This window comes from Thunnus maccoyii, chromosome 3, assembly GCF_910596095.1.
Source record: "Thunnus maccoyii chromosome 3, fThuMac1.1, whole genome shotgun sequence".
Lineage (NCBI taxonomy): Eukaryota > Metazoa > Chordata > Actinopteri > Scombriformes > Scombridae > Thunnus > Thunnus maccoyii.
The window spans coordinates 10,932,932-10,948,013 of record NC_056535.1 but is presented as its reverse complement, the minus strand read 5'-3'; the positions used below and the strand labels follow the sequence as shown (position 1 = coordinate 10,948,013).

Here is a 15,082-nt window from a genome sequence, read left to right as displayed (position 1 = left end):
TTGCAAATATGAGGATTCAAGGAACTTTTTATAGTTGGCATATTACAGATGATGAACAAACAACATATTAGCCATTTGCACATTCACTGAAATACACAGAAGCTTGACAGCAAAGAATTTGGCAGTGTTCATTGGTAGTTGTAACTACACTGACTTTGCAGTAATCGAGTGAACTATGCCACAAGAAAATAAACTGTTTAAGGGTTTGATACTCTATATATTATTTCCATAAACTATGAGGATCCATAGAAAAATATTTCATTTAATGCAGCATTGTACTTATACAAAATTAAACAAATTGCACAAGAAGAAGAATCATCTGTTAGTGTTTTTTTTCTCACTTTAAATGTATAGCTACACAGTTCTGTCATACAATTCTACTGGAGTGGAGTTTGGTTAAGGTTTTTCTTCTAATAGTATCATCTCATCTGCATACTTTTATATTATATAATCTTTCATATTTTATATATTTCTCTTAGAGGAGTTCAGAAAACAATTCTGCAACTCACTTGAGCTTTGTTGACACCCTGAGAATAAATCATCTGTCAACACAGTTCAAATTTTTCAAATATGTGGGCGATCTAAATCTTTGTTCCATTTTGAATGACTCTAATTGACTCTAATTAAATGATTCATGTCTGTTATTTTAAAATCAATTTGTCCCCCAATGTGAATAAAGTGAGTAGGTGTCCTGTTATAGTGTAAAACACACTGAACAAACTACAATATGTAGGACATATGAAAAATGGCAAAATATGATCAGAAACAGGATTTTTGAGTCAGAAAGTGAATATTTTTTGATGTAAAGTGTTTTCAAAACCATATTACAATCATTGTCTTTGTATAATATATAGATAATATATAGATACTATTACAAAAATTATATTCTAAATGTGGCATGCTTGAGCAGGCAGTGAAGAGAAGAGAGACAAGGCCCACCCCTCCTTTCTTGTGGTTTAAATGCTTTCACTTTACTACATGGAGAAACGGTTTTTAGCAGAGAATCCATGTTTTGAATCACGTGTGGACTCATGGAACAAAGTATCTGAAATTTTGCACAACTGAACGAATTAATGAAAGAAGAAATTATCAGTGGTGTTTGGCAAATGAAGGTCAGGAGATAAGATATGCAGCATTTTGGGGAACAAAACAGTTACACAAACTTGCATTTCTTCTTCCTTTCTCATCTCCCTCTGCTTTCTCTCTTCTCGTTGCCTTGTTCCTCTGCTCCCCAACCAACACGTAACCATGCTTCCCCTCTTCCGTGTTTCCTCTCCTCTCCTCTCCTCTCCTCTCCTCTCCTCTCCTCTCCTCTCCTCTCCTCTCCTCTCCTCTCTTCTCCTCTCTCCTCCACACCTTCACTTCTGATCATCATCTAACATCTCGAACAGGGCCTGCAGCAGTCGGTCATCTCTGTGCCTGTATGGTTTGGTGCTGTAGAAGCCATCACTGTAGTCACTGTAGACACTGTCCTCCGGGCCGCGGTACTTGTTGATCATGTCCAGAGCCTGGTACAGCTTCTGTGGAGGGAGTCTTGTAGCAGGAGGGGAGAGGCTCCTGCCCGGCTGCTGCTTCCTCCAGGCAGAGAAGGGCCTGGTTATGGACTGCAGCTGCTGTAGTGCTGTGGTCTGCCTGTTAAAGGCCGTCTGCAGGAGACGCAGCAGGGCCAAGGTGGGGGAGTACGGTGAATTTGCGGGAATTTGAGGTTCCTTCTCTGGGTTGGAAGGAGGGGAGGCTTGTGCAGTCTGAGTCTTTGGAGGTGGATGGGCCTGAGTTGGCTCCTGTATCACCAGACAGACAGAGAGGAGACATGAGACAAAAATGATCCCAGAGTGCGCATCTAAAGATAGACGACATAACTGTGTACCATATTATTTGGCTCCACGTGAAATGATATGTCATGTAGCGTTATAGTTTCATGATACAGTATGTGTCTGTACTCCAGCACAGTGCATGTGAAGTTAAACTTTCTCTTTGTCTTTTTGCACAGTGCTAAAATTGTGGGTATAAAAAGGGATATAATTTCTAAACTGCTTACCCAGTGTGGATGTAAACTAACTTTTTAGAATTTTACTTGCACTTTTAACACTTGAACCTCATTGTTTCACTTCAAATCCAATGTGCTGGAGAACAGGACCAAGGGAAAAGACAATATTTCACACACAAATACACTACACTGTGTATGTAATATATTTCCAAAAACCTTTATATGTACCAAAATGTCTCTGTGACATAATTTGCATTTGTAGGAGGGACATCAGGTTGTCATTACCACTATCCTGATCACATGTTACAGACCAGACCTAAACAAGGTTCATGCAAAGTTTGGTCAAAACTCTTGTTTTCAGCAGCTGGTATGTGGAATTTATTTACCACTGAGTATCAGAGGATGCAGTACTTTTACACAGATCTGCAGTCACTGAGCTGAGATACACTGATTATGTTGGCCAGCATTAGTTCTGCGTGTCTGGTTGGAAATTTCTTGTACTGCTGAATTAATTGTTTGTATTCAATGATGTTGACATTACTGATGGTGTTTTCAAAGTGTAATATTTTAATTCACCACAACTCACTGTTATCTATTGCTTCATTTGTGATTGTAGTGTGTTTTTAGTTACCTAGGATCTCTAAATAAATATAATAGTTATGGTAGCCTCCACACAGGGACTAAACAATAAACAATAAAATATCCTGAAATGTTCACCTTACCAATTAAATACATTTCTGTATTAATCATGTCTACAGCATTTTATTTGAGATTTTGCTCATATATGCCATTGGGAGTTACGTAAATCACTATTGTGGCATTGTCACACTTCACATTATCAAGTATTTGATAACACTGTTACATTTGAGTCACGCCTGAGTTAACTTAACTTTGTGTAATCAAGTGTAATTTCAGCATCACTAGATTCAGCCTCCAATGTTATGTGTTTAAGTCTAAAATACACCCACATGTTAACATCATACGACATATATTTCCCCTAACATCCAAACCAGGTGTCTATGTGGGCATTTATCTCTAGTTTTAACCGCAGTTGCACTTATACTCACCTCCATCATGTCATCCATATGTTCCACACCACGGCGATCATTCTGCACGGCGTTGTAGGGTATGTACACTCGAGGTTTCTTCATGTGATCTGGCTTCTCTGATGTTCCATGAAGAATCAACTTCCAGTTCAAAATCCGACCCTCATTCTCCATACGCCCCGACTGTGGAATAATGGGAATAATGATGCTTTAATTTCAGAAGGGACTGACAGGAGCTCAAACAAGCCAACATATTGCATAATAACACAATGCATATAAGCCTTTTTTTTGTTTTCATAAAAGTTTTCGTAACTGCTTTTTTGTGTTTAACAGGGGCAATTCTTTCTATAATTGTATTAACAGCAAATAGTCGAGCAAGCAAGAGCAGAAAGGGTATTTTGTCACCAAATATGTGTGTAACTCACAGTGTCAGTGATCTTCAGGGTCCATGTACCAGCAGGGTCTTCTCCCCACGTATGCACAGACATGAAGTCCCAGTTTCTAAAGCCATTAGAGGATGTGTCCCTCTCTCGCTCAGCTAGTAGCACTGTACTGGTGCCTGAGGAAAATGGAAAAGGGAAAGATCATTTGAGAGCTTTGTTATTTCACTCTCACATGTGTGTTTGCATGTGTGTGCGCATGTTTCTAACCTGCTGGGGAGGTGAGTGTGATGTGTAGGTCCCCTCTCCTGGTGTACTCAATGCTGGCCTCCACCTGCACATGCTCCAATGAGCGGACTGCGTTCTCTTGCCCCGCACAGGCTTTGGTTGGAATCTCTATAGTGATCTCCCCTGCTGCCTTCAGCTCCCTATGGGATGCATTAAAATAGCAGCGAATGAGACACACAAACAGCTCCCCATAACAACAGAAGTCTATCATTTGTGCCATGTAGTTCCCTGACAAGCTCTCATTACTGTACAAGAGTCTGGGTAACAACACACATACACACATTACATATTATTGTATAATAATGGTGAAATATCCAACAGTTTAACCTTCATGCAAAAAAAAAAACTGGAACACTGTTAAAAAAAAATGAATGCACAGTGAGCCCAAAACAATTTCTGAATGGGGTCAATGAAGTCGTTGGGACATATTCAGCACATCACAAGCATACATAAGATGTACAGGCATATTTGAATGCCGTTGGTCATTCATTTGCAAAAAACAATTAATCCCTAACTCTCCCAGACATGAATGAAAGGATTTTCGTGTTCAAGCTGGCATAAAGCTGGAGGGAGTTGTAGACCACTAAGCATTGACGGAAATGTAGAGCCAAATCCTCTGGATTAAACAGGGATGTAGTAAGGTAATGGGGAAACTGGGTGACGGTGCTATTGAGTCTCATAATTCAAAGCAAATTGCAAAATGGACACTTAAAGGAGCACAGAGTTGTCAACTACAGCTGGCCAAAGCTGCTGCTTATTGGTGGAACAATGCAAAAATCAAAAGGTTGTTTCGAGGATAGAGTGTTGCAGTTATCTTTTGCCCTTGATTTCCTCAGGTCATTAATCCAAAAAGCATTGCAAACAGAGCATTTAGTGAGACAACAGAAGGGGAAATGCTTCCTCTGAGTTTCTGTCTGTGCTTGACAGCTTTGCATTTGGACGTTTAATCCCATTTAGCAATTAGCATTTATCAACAAGTACTCATGGCTGATGATTGACCTCAAAATTAAATGATCACAGCTGTCATCATTTAAAAAAAAAAAAACCCTTTCTCATTCATTATCATGGCACAGAAAACCCTCCCAGGCTTAAGAGTTATTGTTATTGTTATGACTCCATTTGAAAAGCAACAGATGCATCTTTAATAACACAGATGGTTTTGTCTGTTTGCTTTGTTGGACCCAAAATGTCAGGTCAAATAAAACTCACTTTCCCTCTTCCTCTCTCTTGCATTAGACAACTGTATCATTCTAACAAAATCAGGTAAAAGAGAGCAGCTGTCAGACATTCACATACCTGGGCTGGAACGAGTCATCCCTGACGATACATTGCTTCTTTTCTGGTACATGCTTCCAGGTGGCTGGGTCAGCGAGGTCCACCAGGGCTTTGGCATTGAGAAGGCCAAAACCGAAGCGGCTGTTGACCATCAGCCCTGCTCCGTTCCTCTTCCAGCCTGGGTTATTGGCCAGAGGATCAAACTCTGAGGTCCAGACCACAATGTGCTGCAGGTCTCTCCAGGTAAGATCTGGACTGAGGGAGGGAAGATGGACAGGGAGGCCAGTGAGTATGATATTGATATACATTTTGACCCTAACATTAGAAAAAATAATAATATACAGGTTATTTGAGCCTTTCATCTGCAGTATTACATACTTTTGTTCCAGTGCCAGAGCAAATATTCCAGCAGCCAGTGGGGCAGAGGCTGATGTTCCAGTGTGAGTCTGAGTGCACTCATTGTGCAGATCAGCACTCGTCTGAAAGCAAACAGGCAAGAACAAGAAATTCACAGATTAAGATAACCTTGAATAACATGATGTCCTTTGAACAACACTCCCATAGCGTTACTTGACATGACGTAATGTAACATAATGTGGCGCAACATAAAATACAGTATAAGATAACATAACATAACAAAACAAAACAAAACAAGCGTAGTTATTTACAATTCTCTGGTCGGTGTAGTCTCCACTGCTGTACGCTGTAGCCAGAGTGGAGGAGCACTTCTCAGCATACCACGGGGACAGGCCCTGCTGGGAGGCGCTGCTGATTGAGATGGTGTAGATGCTGTCTGTGTATCCGTCACAGTCACAGTTATCGCCTTGGCGACCACCATTACCTGATGCCCAAACAAAGATAGAGCCTTTCCCACCACGACCCTGCAGAAGACATGATGGAGAGAGCTGAAGCAAGAAATGCTACATGTGTTATTGTATCGAATTTTGACTTATTGCTGTCACTAAAAACATATTTTATGCCATGTATACAATACTGATGCTGATGATCTCATAATACTATATAGAAATCTAAAAGATTTGATGGTATTTGGTGTAATAAAGCACAAAGTTTCAGTGTTTTTAATGTTTTGACTGAAATTTGGTGTGACATAAACCAATGCAAAACCTTTGCTAACAACTACAACCACTGGTACTTGATCATTAGAAGAGTTATTCTTGGCAACTAATGACATCGTCCTTATTGATTCTGTTCTATCTGATTCATCAGTGCTGCAGATAATAGCTCCCTTTAGGAACTTCAGTCTGAGATCAGGCCTGTCTCATTATTTACCTTCTGGATACCATACTCAAAGGCCTTCTGAGCCAGCCGACCTGGACCTTCCACTGTCTTGCCATCGTCATTGGGTCCCCAGCTGGCACTGTAGATGTCCACATGGTCTGGATTGAACCCAATAGAGCTGGCCTCGATGGCATCAGTCACAATCCCGTCCAACATACGAATTCCTAAGCAGAAAGAGACGGGAATATTATACCAGAGTGATCAGTTATCCCTTTGGTTATTCATCATTTTCTGGTATTGACAATTTATGGCCTCTCCTTAGGAAGAGAGTAAAGATGATCAACTATTGCAATTTACTACCTCGTTACAATAAATTAAGAGAAAGATAATAATAGAAAATGTATTAAAGCCCTTAATTTAAAGGTTATGAATATAATTATTTTGTTTTAGGGAAATAAGATTTGTAATGTTTATATTTTAAGGAGCTGCTGGGACACTAAGAACCAGCCTTGATATGCAAACCATTTTTCAGGTGGATTGGAGCTCAGTAATTTTGGAGAGTGACATTATGCAACCATCTGGTGTAAAAAAAATTAGGTCTCCATCAGGAAATCTTCCTTCTCTACTGGCTATAAATAAAATAAATAAAATTGTTGCAGCCAGGGTATCTAAAGGAAAAGTGACGCCCACATAAATTAATTCCTTTATTACGTCCTGCTCTTCTGTATCCTGTTTAACAAGCATGGTTGCACAAGCATCCACTAGACACAGCTTTCAGAAAACACGCCTCTATTGTTTATCATTTCTGATACATAAACCGATGTAATTCACAATCATTTAAATCCCACAACAGCAACAACAAGCAGAGCTGCAACATTTCACTCTCAGTCATAAGTCTCTATTTTACAAATGTGCACCTTGACATAGATTATATGATGTAATGTAGCTTTCTAAAATATGTATAAAAAAAACTCTTACCTCCAACTTTGGAGTTGTATGCCACTCCAACGCCACATTTATTGTTGTCTGCCTGCATGGCAATCTCCCCAGCACATCTGGTCCCATGCCTACAGACAAATAACACATTAACATTTATTATGTCATAAACACTCTTAGACATATATATACACTATTGGACATATATACATATTCTTTCATATTTTCTGTACAAAAGAAATTTAAAAAAGAAAACATCACATGCTGCTTTTTGCAGGAATTTCACTGCACAGTTTCCCTGATGGTTATTTTGAACAATTTGGCCTGCCCTTATTATTTCAGAGGATGCAAAACCCATTACAGACGCCCACTATATTGTTTGGTTACATAATTTCTTTCACAAAATCTCATGTCTAGAGCAGAAGGTATTGATCGTAATGACAGGGTCCTCTGCGTCATCTGAAAATGGAGGTACTTAAATTGTATGGTGCTGCAAATATTAATAGAATAGGCTTTGAATGGTTGAGTATTCTGTTAACAAAAGAGCAGCAATTGTGCTTGAGTCTAAAAGCTGTAAAATCCAACAGTTTTTCAATCAACTGGCAGAATCTGCTCTGACCATGTTCCAGCAATTCATGTCTATTATGGACTTATTATTACACTGGGATGCAAACTGCAATAGTCAAAGCAACAAAGTCCTTTTAAGCACATTCCAATCAGAGAACATCATCAAAGAAACCATACATTATGAGGTTGTCTTAAATTGATAAATAGCAGTGGCAGATTTGTCTCAATTTTCCTGCACTTCTCAACAGTCATCTTACTTGTTTTCATTGGTGGAGTCGTATCTGGGGAAAGGGTCCGGGTCGTTGTCGTTGAAATCGAAGCTGGCTGCTGCGTCCTTTAAAAACAACAGACAGAAAATGATCAGGCATCTCTTTTCAAAAAGCTGGGATGATGTCAGTGTGCAGTACAGTTTTTTCAGCGACCAATCTGCTGTCATAGAGATATATGATTGGTGATGATAGAGTTGACCAAGTAGTGAAACAACAAATATATGAAAGCAGTCACTCTGAGGATGACGGTGAGCTGTTGATGCATTCAGATTGCTGGAAACAATTGTTTTTGCCTGAGAGTCATGTCATGACTGGAGAAGATGCTACACTGTGTGTGGTACGTCATGAATGTTACATTCTCTGTCACACTTTATGAGTCATGTCTGCCTTCCTATCATTCTCCTGCACTAGCAAATATAATATAAAATGTAAACATTTTAGTGTAGGCCTATTCTTATAAAAAAGTACATTTAAATGATTATTCAGTTTAAAGCTTCCTCTCAGTTTCTAGTTCACAGTATCAGCTTTAATATCTGATTGAAATCAGATGCCCGTGTCTGTCATTTTAGAATTACAGGTATTAAGTGATGCAAATGCATGCCACTCATATGCCTTGATTGTTAAGGATGAACGTCTCGGTTGATTGAGCCTCTTTGATTAGTAAGTGTTAACTTAATTTGAGTGGGAGTTGTTTCCATCACCTCTGTTGTCATACATTATTTCCTTCTCTCCCCTCCCTCACAGTCCATCTCTTTCTCTTTCGTTCTCTGCACTGGCTTCTGAGAGCAACAGCACTGTATGAAACCAAACCACAGATGGGGCTTTTTAAGGCTTTTAGAGTTACAGGAAAAACTATGCCAGAATGGAACCTCAACCACGCTCACTTTCATTAGCACATAATTATCTGCATCTCCTTGCAGACTGTCAAAAACATTATTGGAGGAATGAGAAATATTTTCAAATTCTGCATCCCTAAACATGAGGATTATAGTCATTCATAGCTGAACTGCCTTTACAGCAAAATGCCCTTTTTGCATCTGGAAATTAAAAACCAAAAAGCTCCTTAGAGGCAGACATTATCATATAGAAGATTTATTACTGTCTTTATGAATCGCCTTGTAAGGTGTCACCAGCAGCGTTGCTATGGCAACGGCAGGCCCAGACGACGGGGCTGTCTCCATGGAAACGGTGTCTTACGTAGTTCGAGTAGATGTCTGTGTGGTTCCACTCCAGTCCGTCATCCAGCACGGTGATGACCACTCCTTTTCCTGTAATGCCTTTCTGCCACACGGGGATCACATGCAGGTCCAGCTTTGGCAGAGAAGAAGAGGTCCGTGTGTCTTGCTGGAAGAAAGGGACAAAATGACAAAATTACACATCTGTAAAACTAAATTATGATTATATCTCAGTACTTCATCTAAACAGGCTTTTTAAGTGTTGTCATATATGCTAAAAAGGTCAGCCACAGTAGAGTCCTCCAGCTTACTCAGCCTGCCAGTTCTTCCACTGACCTTTACAGAAATTCATTACTGGATTGTTGGCTTCTCTTTTGTCAGGACTCGAGTCCACTCCTACGGCCACTTGTAGGCAGACTGCTGCCAGAGAGTCATAATGATACAGGCTTTTGAGCTGCCCAATACAGCTCCCCTGATTAATTTAACCCACAAGATGCCTTGCAGTGCCTAGAGATGCGCTGTGTTTCAAACCCACTGCTCTTCTGGCTTGACTCACATTCAATCCCCCTGTCGGATTATTTAGAAATCCATCTCTGAGGCTATCTAATATTACATGCAAGGAGTGAAGGGGGGGTGCCGAGCCTGTTTTAAATGGAAAATCAGCAGGGAGGAATGGAGAGCGAACAGAGCCGATGCCTGCCTGCCTGCCTGGGGAAGAGTATGATTCAGAGCTGGAAACAGCTAAGACTAAAAAAAGAACTCTCTTTGCTCTTTGCGCATTATGCACAGACACTGCAGAACACCACCCCAAGACGTGACTCATCCCTGTGATGTATCGCCTTTTTTCCTCTCCTCGGCTCCCACTTTCATTCTCTTTTTTTCACCCTATCGTCTTGCGAGGGGCATCTCTTTATCATACATCTCTTTCTTTTTGGACAGCATCAGTTCCAGCGGACACAGATCTCAATGTAAATGTGCAGCACATCACACTTTCAGACAATGTGTTTGGGTAGCAATTTGCCAGAGAGGCTTTTACTCCCAACCAGCTCATATCTACAGTTTGCTTGTTTTCTTGTGACGCCAAATGACTCACTTGTTGATGCTGGTAAAGCAGCAGGGGGGGGGGCTCTCAGTGGTCAGCCATGCATAGATTTTAATGGTACACAGCAAACAAACACAGCAGCTTATGCAAGTCTCGCTGCACCTATTGCATATGAAACGAGTGAGTGGACACACACGCCAGAGGAGAAACATATCCCTCCATGCACACTCTGTGTCTCTCTCTCTCTCTCACACACACACACACACAGCCGTGCAGGCAAGAGGAATTTCAAGCTACAAGTATGAGTCACTCCCTGATTAAATTATGAGGCAGTCACCCACTCGTGATAGATGGAGACACTCATCCGGTTCTTGGGCCCATGCAGCCCCCCCCCCTTCTGCCATTACATCCCTCAGCCACTGGCCACTGCCCCTGTCACACAGCTCCACCTCCCCCCCCTAATGTCAGTGATCATCAGGTCTGCCAACGTCACCGTCTTCTAACCTGTGGCACCTCTTTACACTGCATCAGTCGCCTATAATCTTTTGTTCCCTTTCAATCCCTTTAACCCCCCTACACACACATAGGCTATATACTATTACCCCCTGTTTCCTTTTAATGAGATATAATATGCGTCTTTATTTGCAAATATTGGTATATTGGTGCCAATTCCCTGTGGGATTATCACATCGAAATGGCTGATTTAAAAACCTTTTTTCACTCCAGTGTCTTACCTATTCCTACGTAGCTTTTTCAGCTGTGAATGAACGAGGCGAGTGAATCACAATGCTTTAGATGACCCTTGCAGTGACACAGACATGGGCTCATGTGGAAATACACTAAGCGGCACTTTAAGGCCAATTCCATTAGTGTCATCATCCCTCATCGGCAAAAATGATTCATCTCAATTTGTTTTCTTATGCTTCACAAGCGTGTGACTCATGTTCAGTTAGAGCAGGTGCGGAGAAGTGGACGCTAAGAGAACGTAATATGTATCTCTCTCTTTTTCCCAAATGCAGACACACACACACACACACAAACGCTGATGCAACACACATTTACATACACTTCTTCATCTTGTGGTAAAGCATGGACAAACTAATGGCGTTGACTGAGCTAAGGATGATTCAGTGACCCTGCTTTGCAGAATGTGATCAATTTAATAGCCAATCAGGCTGACGTGATTTACCCATTACTCCTGGTGATGTGAGATGATGTGTAATAGTGAAATTTTGATTCTTGAGTTTTAATTTGTTTGATTAATAATACATTTAGATGAAAAGTCATTGCTCCATGTTGGTAGAAATGTATTACATATTGTAAAAGATGTTCAGAATTATGAGCTACTGGTGGTTTGATGTATATGTTGAGTTAATCTGCTTTGATAAATATATGAGCAGCATCAGAAAATAGACATATTTTCCCCTCTCATGCATTTAACTACTTTGTATACACTGTGGTCAACGGGACAGTTCATTCTAAGCTTATGGATCAAAATCAGTAAAGATGTCATTGAAAGTGGCAATGTCAGGGTCAGCTGACGGTCAGGATAAAGTGAAAGTGTTAGTAATGGATCTGCACAGGCATGCACAGCTGTGACAATCTACTGTTCTCTGCTACTACTTAGCCTCAATGGGCTAAAACATCCCATTCAGGGTAAATTGGGACTTAATGCTCTACTCTACTCCATCCTGCTGGATTATGGTCTCTCCACCCCTCTCATCTCCACACAGACTGTTTTACCAATTAAGCAAATGGCTCTTTTGGCTAGAACTGCTTGATAGCATGCTATTGTTTCATTGTTTTGGGTGTGTTTTTGTCTTTTGGTGGTGGTGGTGGTGGAGGGGGGGGGGGGGTTATGAGAGAGTAGATAGTTTTTACTGCTTGTGTATGCTAGAAGCATGAGGGCCCAGAGAAGACAGAGCAGTGAGCAGTGTGGAGCTGTCCAGCACTCGCAGGGCATCAGTACGTCTCAGAGGAGAACAGATTGGCTGCAGGTGAACAGACAGCCCAACCAGACACAAAGTAGGCAACATATGACTGGTAAAGTGAGTATCAACCTAGATCTGTGGTTTATGGAGCACTGGAAAGGACATGTGTACAGACATCTTTAAACTAGCACAAACTAGATTTTAAATCCAGGCACTTGTTGAATTCCTCATGTATTTTTTAATTTGTAATTTTTAATGCAGTGTTATGTGTTGTGTGTTTATTGTATGATCCTGAAGCTTTCTCAAAGACTCACCAAGTACCACTGCTGGTTCCACATGGGGTCATCAAACAGCTTGTCCACCGGGCAGTCCCTGCACTCCCCGAGGGATGCTCGCTTGTTGCGACGTTTCTCGTACTGCTGCTCTGCCCACAGCACCTACACGCATACAGGTGGTTACTTTAATGTCTTATGGTGAGACAAGAAGACCTGACTTGCACAGATAAGAGTAAAAAATGCCGCTCACCCGATCATCCTCCGACAGTTGCTTGGTGATGTGTTCGGCACTTCGTTTCATTCTGCTAGGATGTTTGCGATGCTTGAACAAGAAATGGTCTTCCAGGGCCCCAATCTGCACAGAGGAAGACACGAGAGACGCAGCTGAGTGTTTGATAGGAAATGACATAATACCAGCCATCTGGTCACCGGGGCCTGCCGTGCAAGTCTAGAAACATAATTATTTCTAACAAAAGCTGCAGGAATTCAATTTTGAGAGAGGAACAAACACAAAACAGTTTGCTCATTCAGAGAGTGACTTATTTATAACATCACTACAGCGTTACATCTGAAACTGTATTTCTATTCCACCAGCAACCACACTCGTTTCCAGATGGCAAAACATATGTTATCTGTGATACAGTGTATGTGTTTTTAAATTATGTGGATGGTGATCTACTTTGCATGGTTGGACATCACAAACAATCTACCACACCAGGAGATATACACTATTTGCAGGTTTTATTCCTATTGAAAACAAAGTAAGCAGAATGTACAGAACCTACAGGTGTGTATGTTTTACTCAGGATATATTACATCACTCTGTAGGGATATCAAGTCACTACATTAATACCATGGATTGATGCTGAGCAGTAAGATAAGACAATGTGTCCATTCTACAACTGAACCATGCATACTATAACATTTTTGGTGAGGATGAATGCACTTATTGTCATTTGCTTTGGGCAAAAGAATGAATGCTACATGATATAAAAACAAGCTTGCACAGATTGATGACAGTTCTGACTCAGTGGATGCAGAGTGTCTCAGTGTCTGTGACACCTGAGAGATCTGTTAATCATTGATGGCTGCTGTTCAGAGCTACAGGTTTCATAGAAATTAATGAGCTCGACTTAAAACTGACAAAGAACCCGATGTGTTTGGTTAGGAAAGAACAACATGAGTCAGACTATAATACTGGGAAAGAGGGAAATGAACACCCGCGTCCCAGTTGTGGTTTATCAGAAATGTGTAAACAGTGAGTCATAGATTGATTAAATCCACCTCCTTTAATTTAGTGGGGTGCTGAATGCAATGTGTGCTTTTGGACCATCATAAAAGCAATGAGTTTCCAACACTAATGGCCTTATCTAGCAAAGCAGAATAATTGATACAGCTATTGTTTGGTCTGCTGTTACAACACAGTCCAAAGCTTACAGATTGCTGAGGCTCAATTAATATTTCATGATTCATTTTGTTTTTATTGTTTCTATTTGGAGAGTGTTCAATTAGATGTTTGATATTAAAATGAAGCTGTGCTGGATGATTTTTCAGGTTTTCTTTTATGCCAACAAACACACCTCACGTTAGAGTAATTTAAAGCTTTATTTTTAAGGTCTAAACTGATGCTTTTGCGTTTGGGAACCGCTCCAGAGCGTTGGTGCCTACCTGTCGGACAAAGTCGTAGTCCAGCTCCTTGGCGATCGCCTCCGCAGCGGCCAGTCCGCCTGGGATCTCCACTGCCCACTCGTTCAGGTACTGTCTGTCCCTGTATCCCACCGACGGAGGAACCGCGGAGCAGAGGATGGCGAAAACACAACACATCACCGCTGGACGACATCTCACTTCCATCTCAGGGCGAATTCAACCAGAGGAGAAAAAGAATAGCCTCTTCACAGCCTTAGATGCTCCCAAGAAAGCAGCCGCAACTCAGAGATATAATTGCTTTTTGTGGTGATAATGAAGAAATCTCCTTGTGTTCTGTTTCTGTCGTATTCCTCTAGACACAGCTGGCTGAGATGGAGGGAACGTGGGAAAGGAAATACTGGTGATGGGGAGGGCTGGTTTGTGCGCTCTGTGTTTGTGTGTGTGTGTTTGTGTGTGTGTGTGTGTGTGTGTGGTCGCGATGGGGGGTGTTCACACGTCAAATTACGGATGCTCTGACGTCAGTTTGGCGTCTACCTTTGCTAAGATGTGAGTTCGAGTCCCTTTGGGAGAAAGTCTAAACGGGAGGGGGGAGATCCGACTAAAAATATCCCATAGCTTCTACCTGGATGAGGAGGAGGAAGAGGAGGAAGAAGAGGAGGAGAGGACAGGGAAGACATAAAACAAAAAAGATACATCTGATTTGATCATATAAACGTGTTTACTTGTAGATTTTTTTATCATTCTGAGGCGGATTGTGGTGCAGCATCTTTCTACTGCATCTCCTTCGCATCCCCCAACCAATGTCTGCGTAATCTGCATGAGACTAACACAGGCTGTGACAATATGTATCTGCGCTTATGCTGTTTTTTGATGAAAACACGGAAGAGACAAGAAATGTGACTCGATCGATAATACTGTAGGTCTCTCTCTGTCCACAGGTTGTGGGCGAGTCACCAGGATAGAGATAGATAGATAGATAGATAGATAGAGAGAGAGAGTGAGAGAGAGAGAGAGAGAGAGAGAGA

The 15,082-nt window shown here is 41.2% G+C and overlaps 1 protein-coding gene across 1 annotated transcript; it reads right to left on the bottom strand.

Annotated features, from left to right (window-relative positions):
- Positions 1 to 1,349: 1,349 nt before the first annotated feature.
- On the bottom strand, positions 1,350 to 14,396 carry pcsk1 (proprotein convertase subtilisin/kexin type 1). The gene is made up of 14 exons (XM_042406728.1): positions 14,079 to 14,396; positions 12,661 to 12,765; positions 12,450 to 12,572; positions 9,185 to 9,331; positions 7,976 to 8,052; positions 7,194 to 7,282; positions 6,267 to 6,439; positions 5,645 to 5,857; positions 5,355 to 5,455; positions 4,998 to 5,231; positions 3,684 to 3,841; positions 3,459 to 3,592; positions 3,055 to 3,216; positions 1,350 to 1,781 (listed from the first exon to the last, which is right to left on the bottom strand). The coding sequence occupies exons 1-14, from the start codon at positions 14,259 to 14,261 to the stop codon at positions 1,359 to 1,361; spliced, it is 2,322 nt and encodes a 773-aa protein (XP_042262662.1). The 5' UTR covers positions 14,262 to 14,396; the 3' UTR covers positions 1,350 to 1,358.
- Between the last annotated feature and the right edge of the window lie 686 nt (positions 14,397 to 15,082).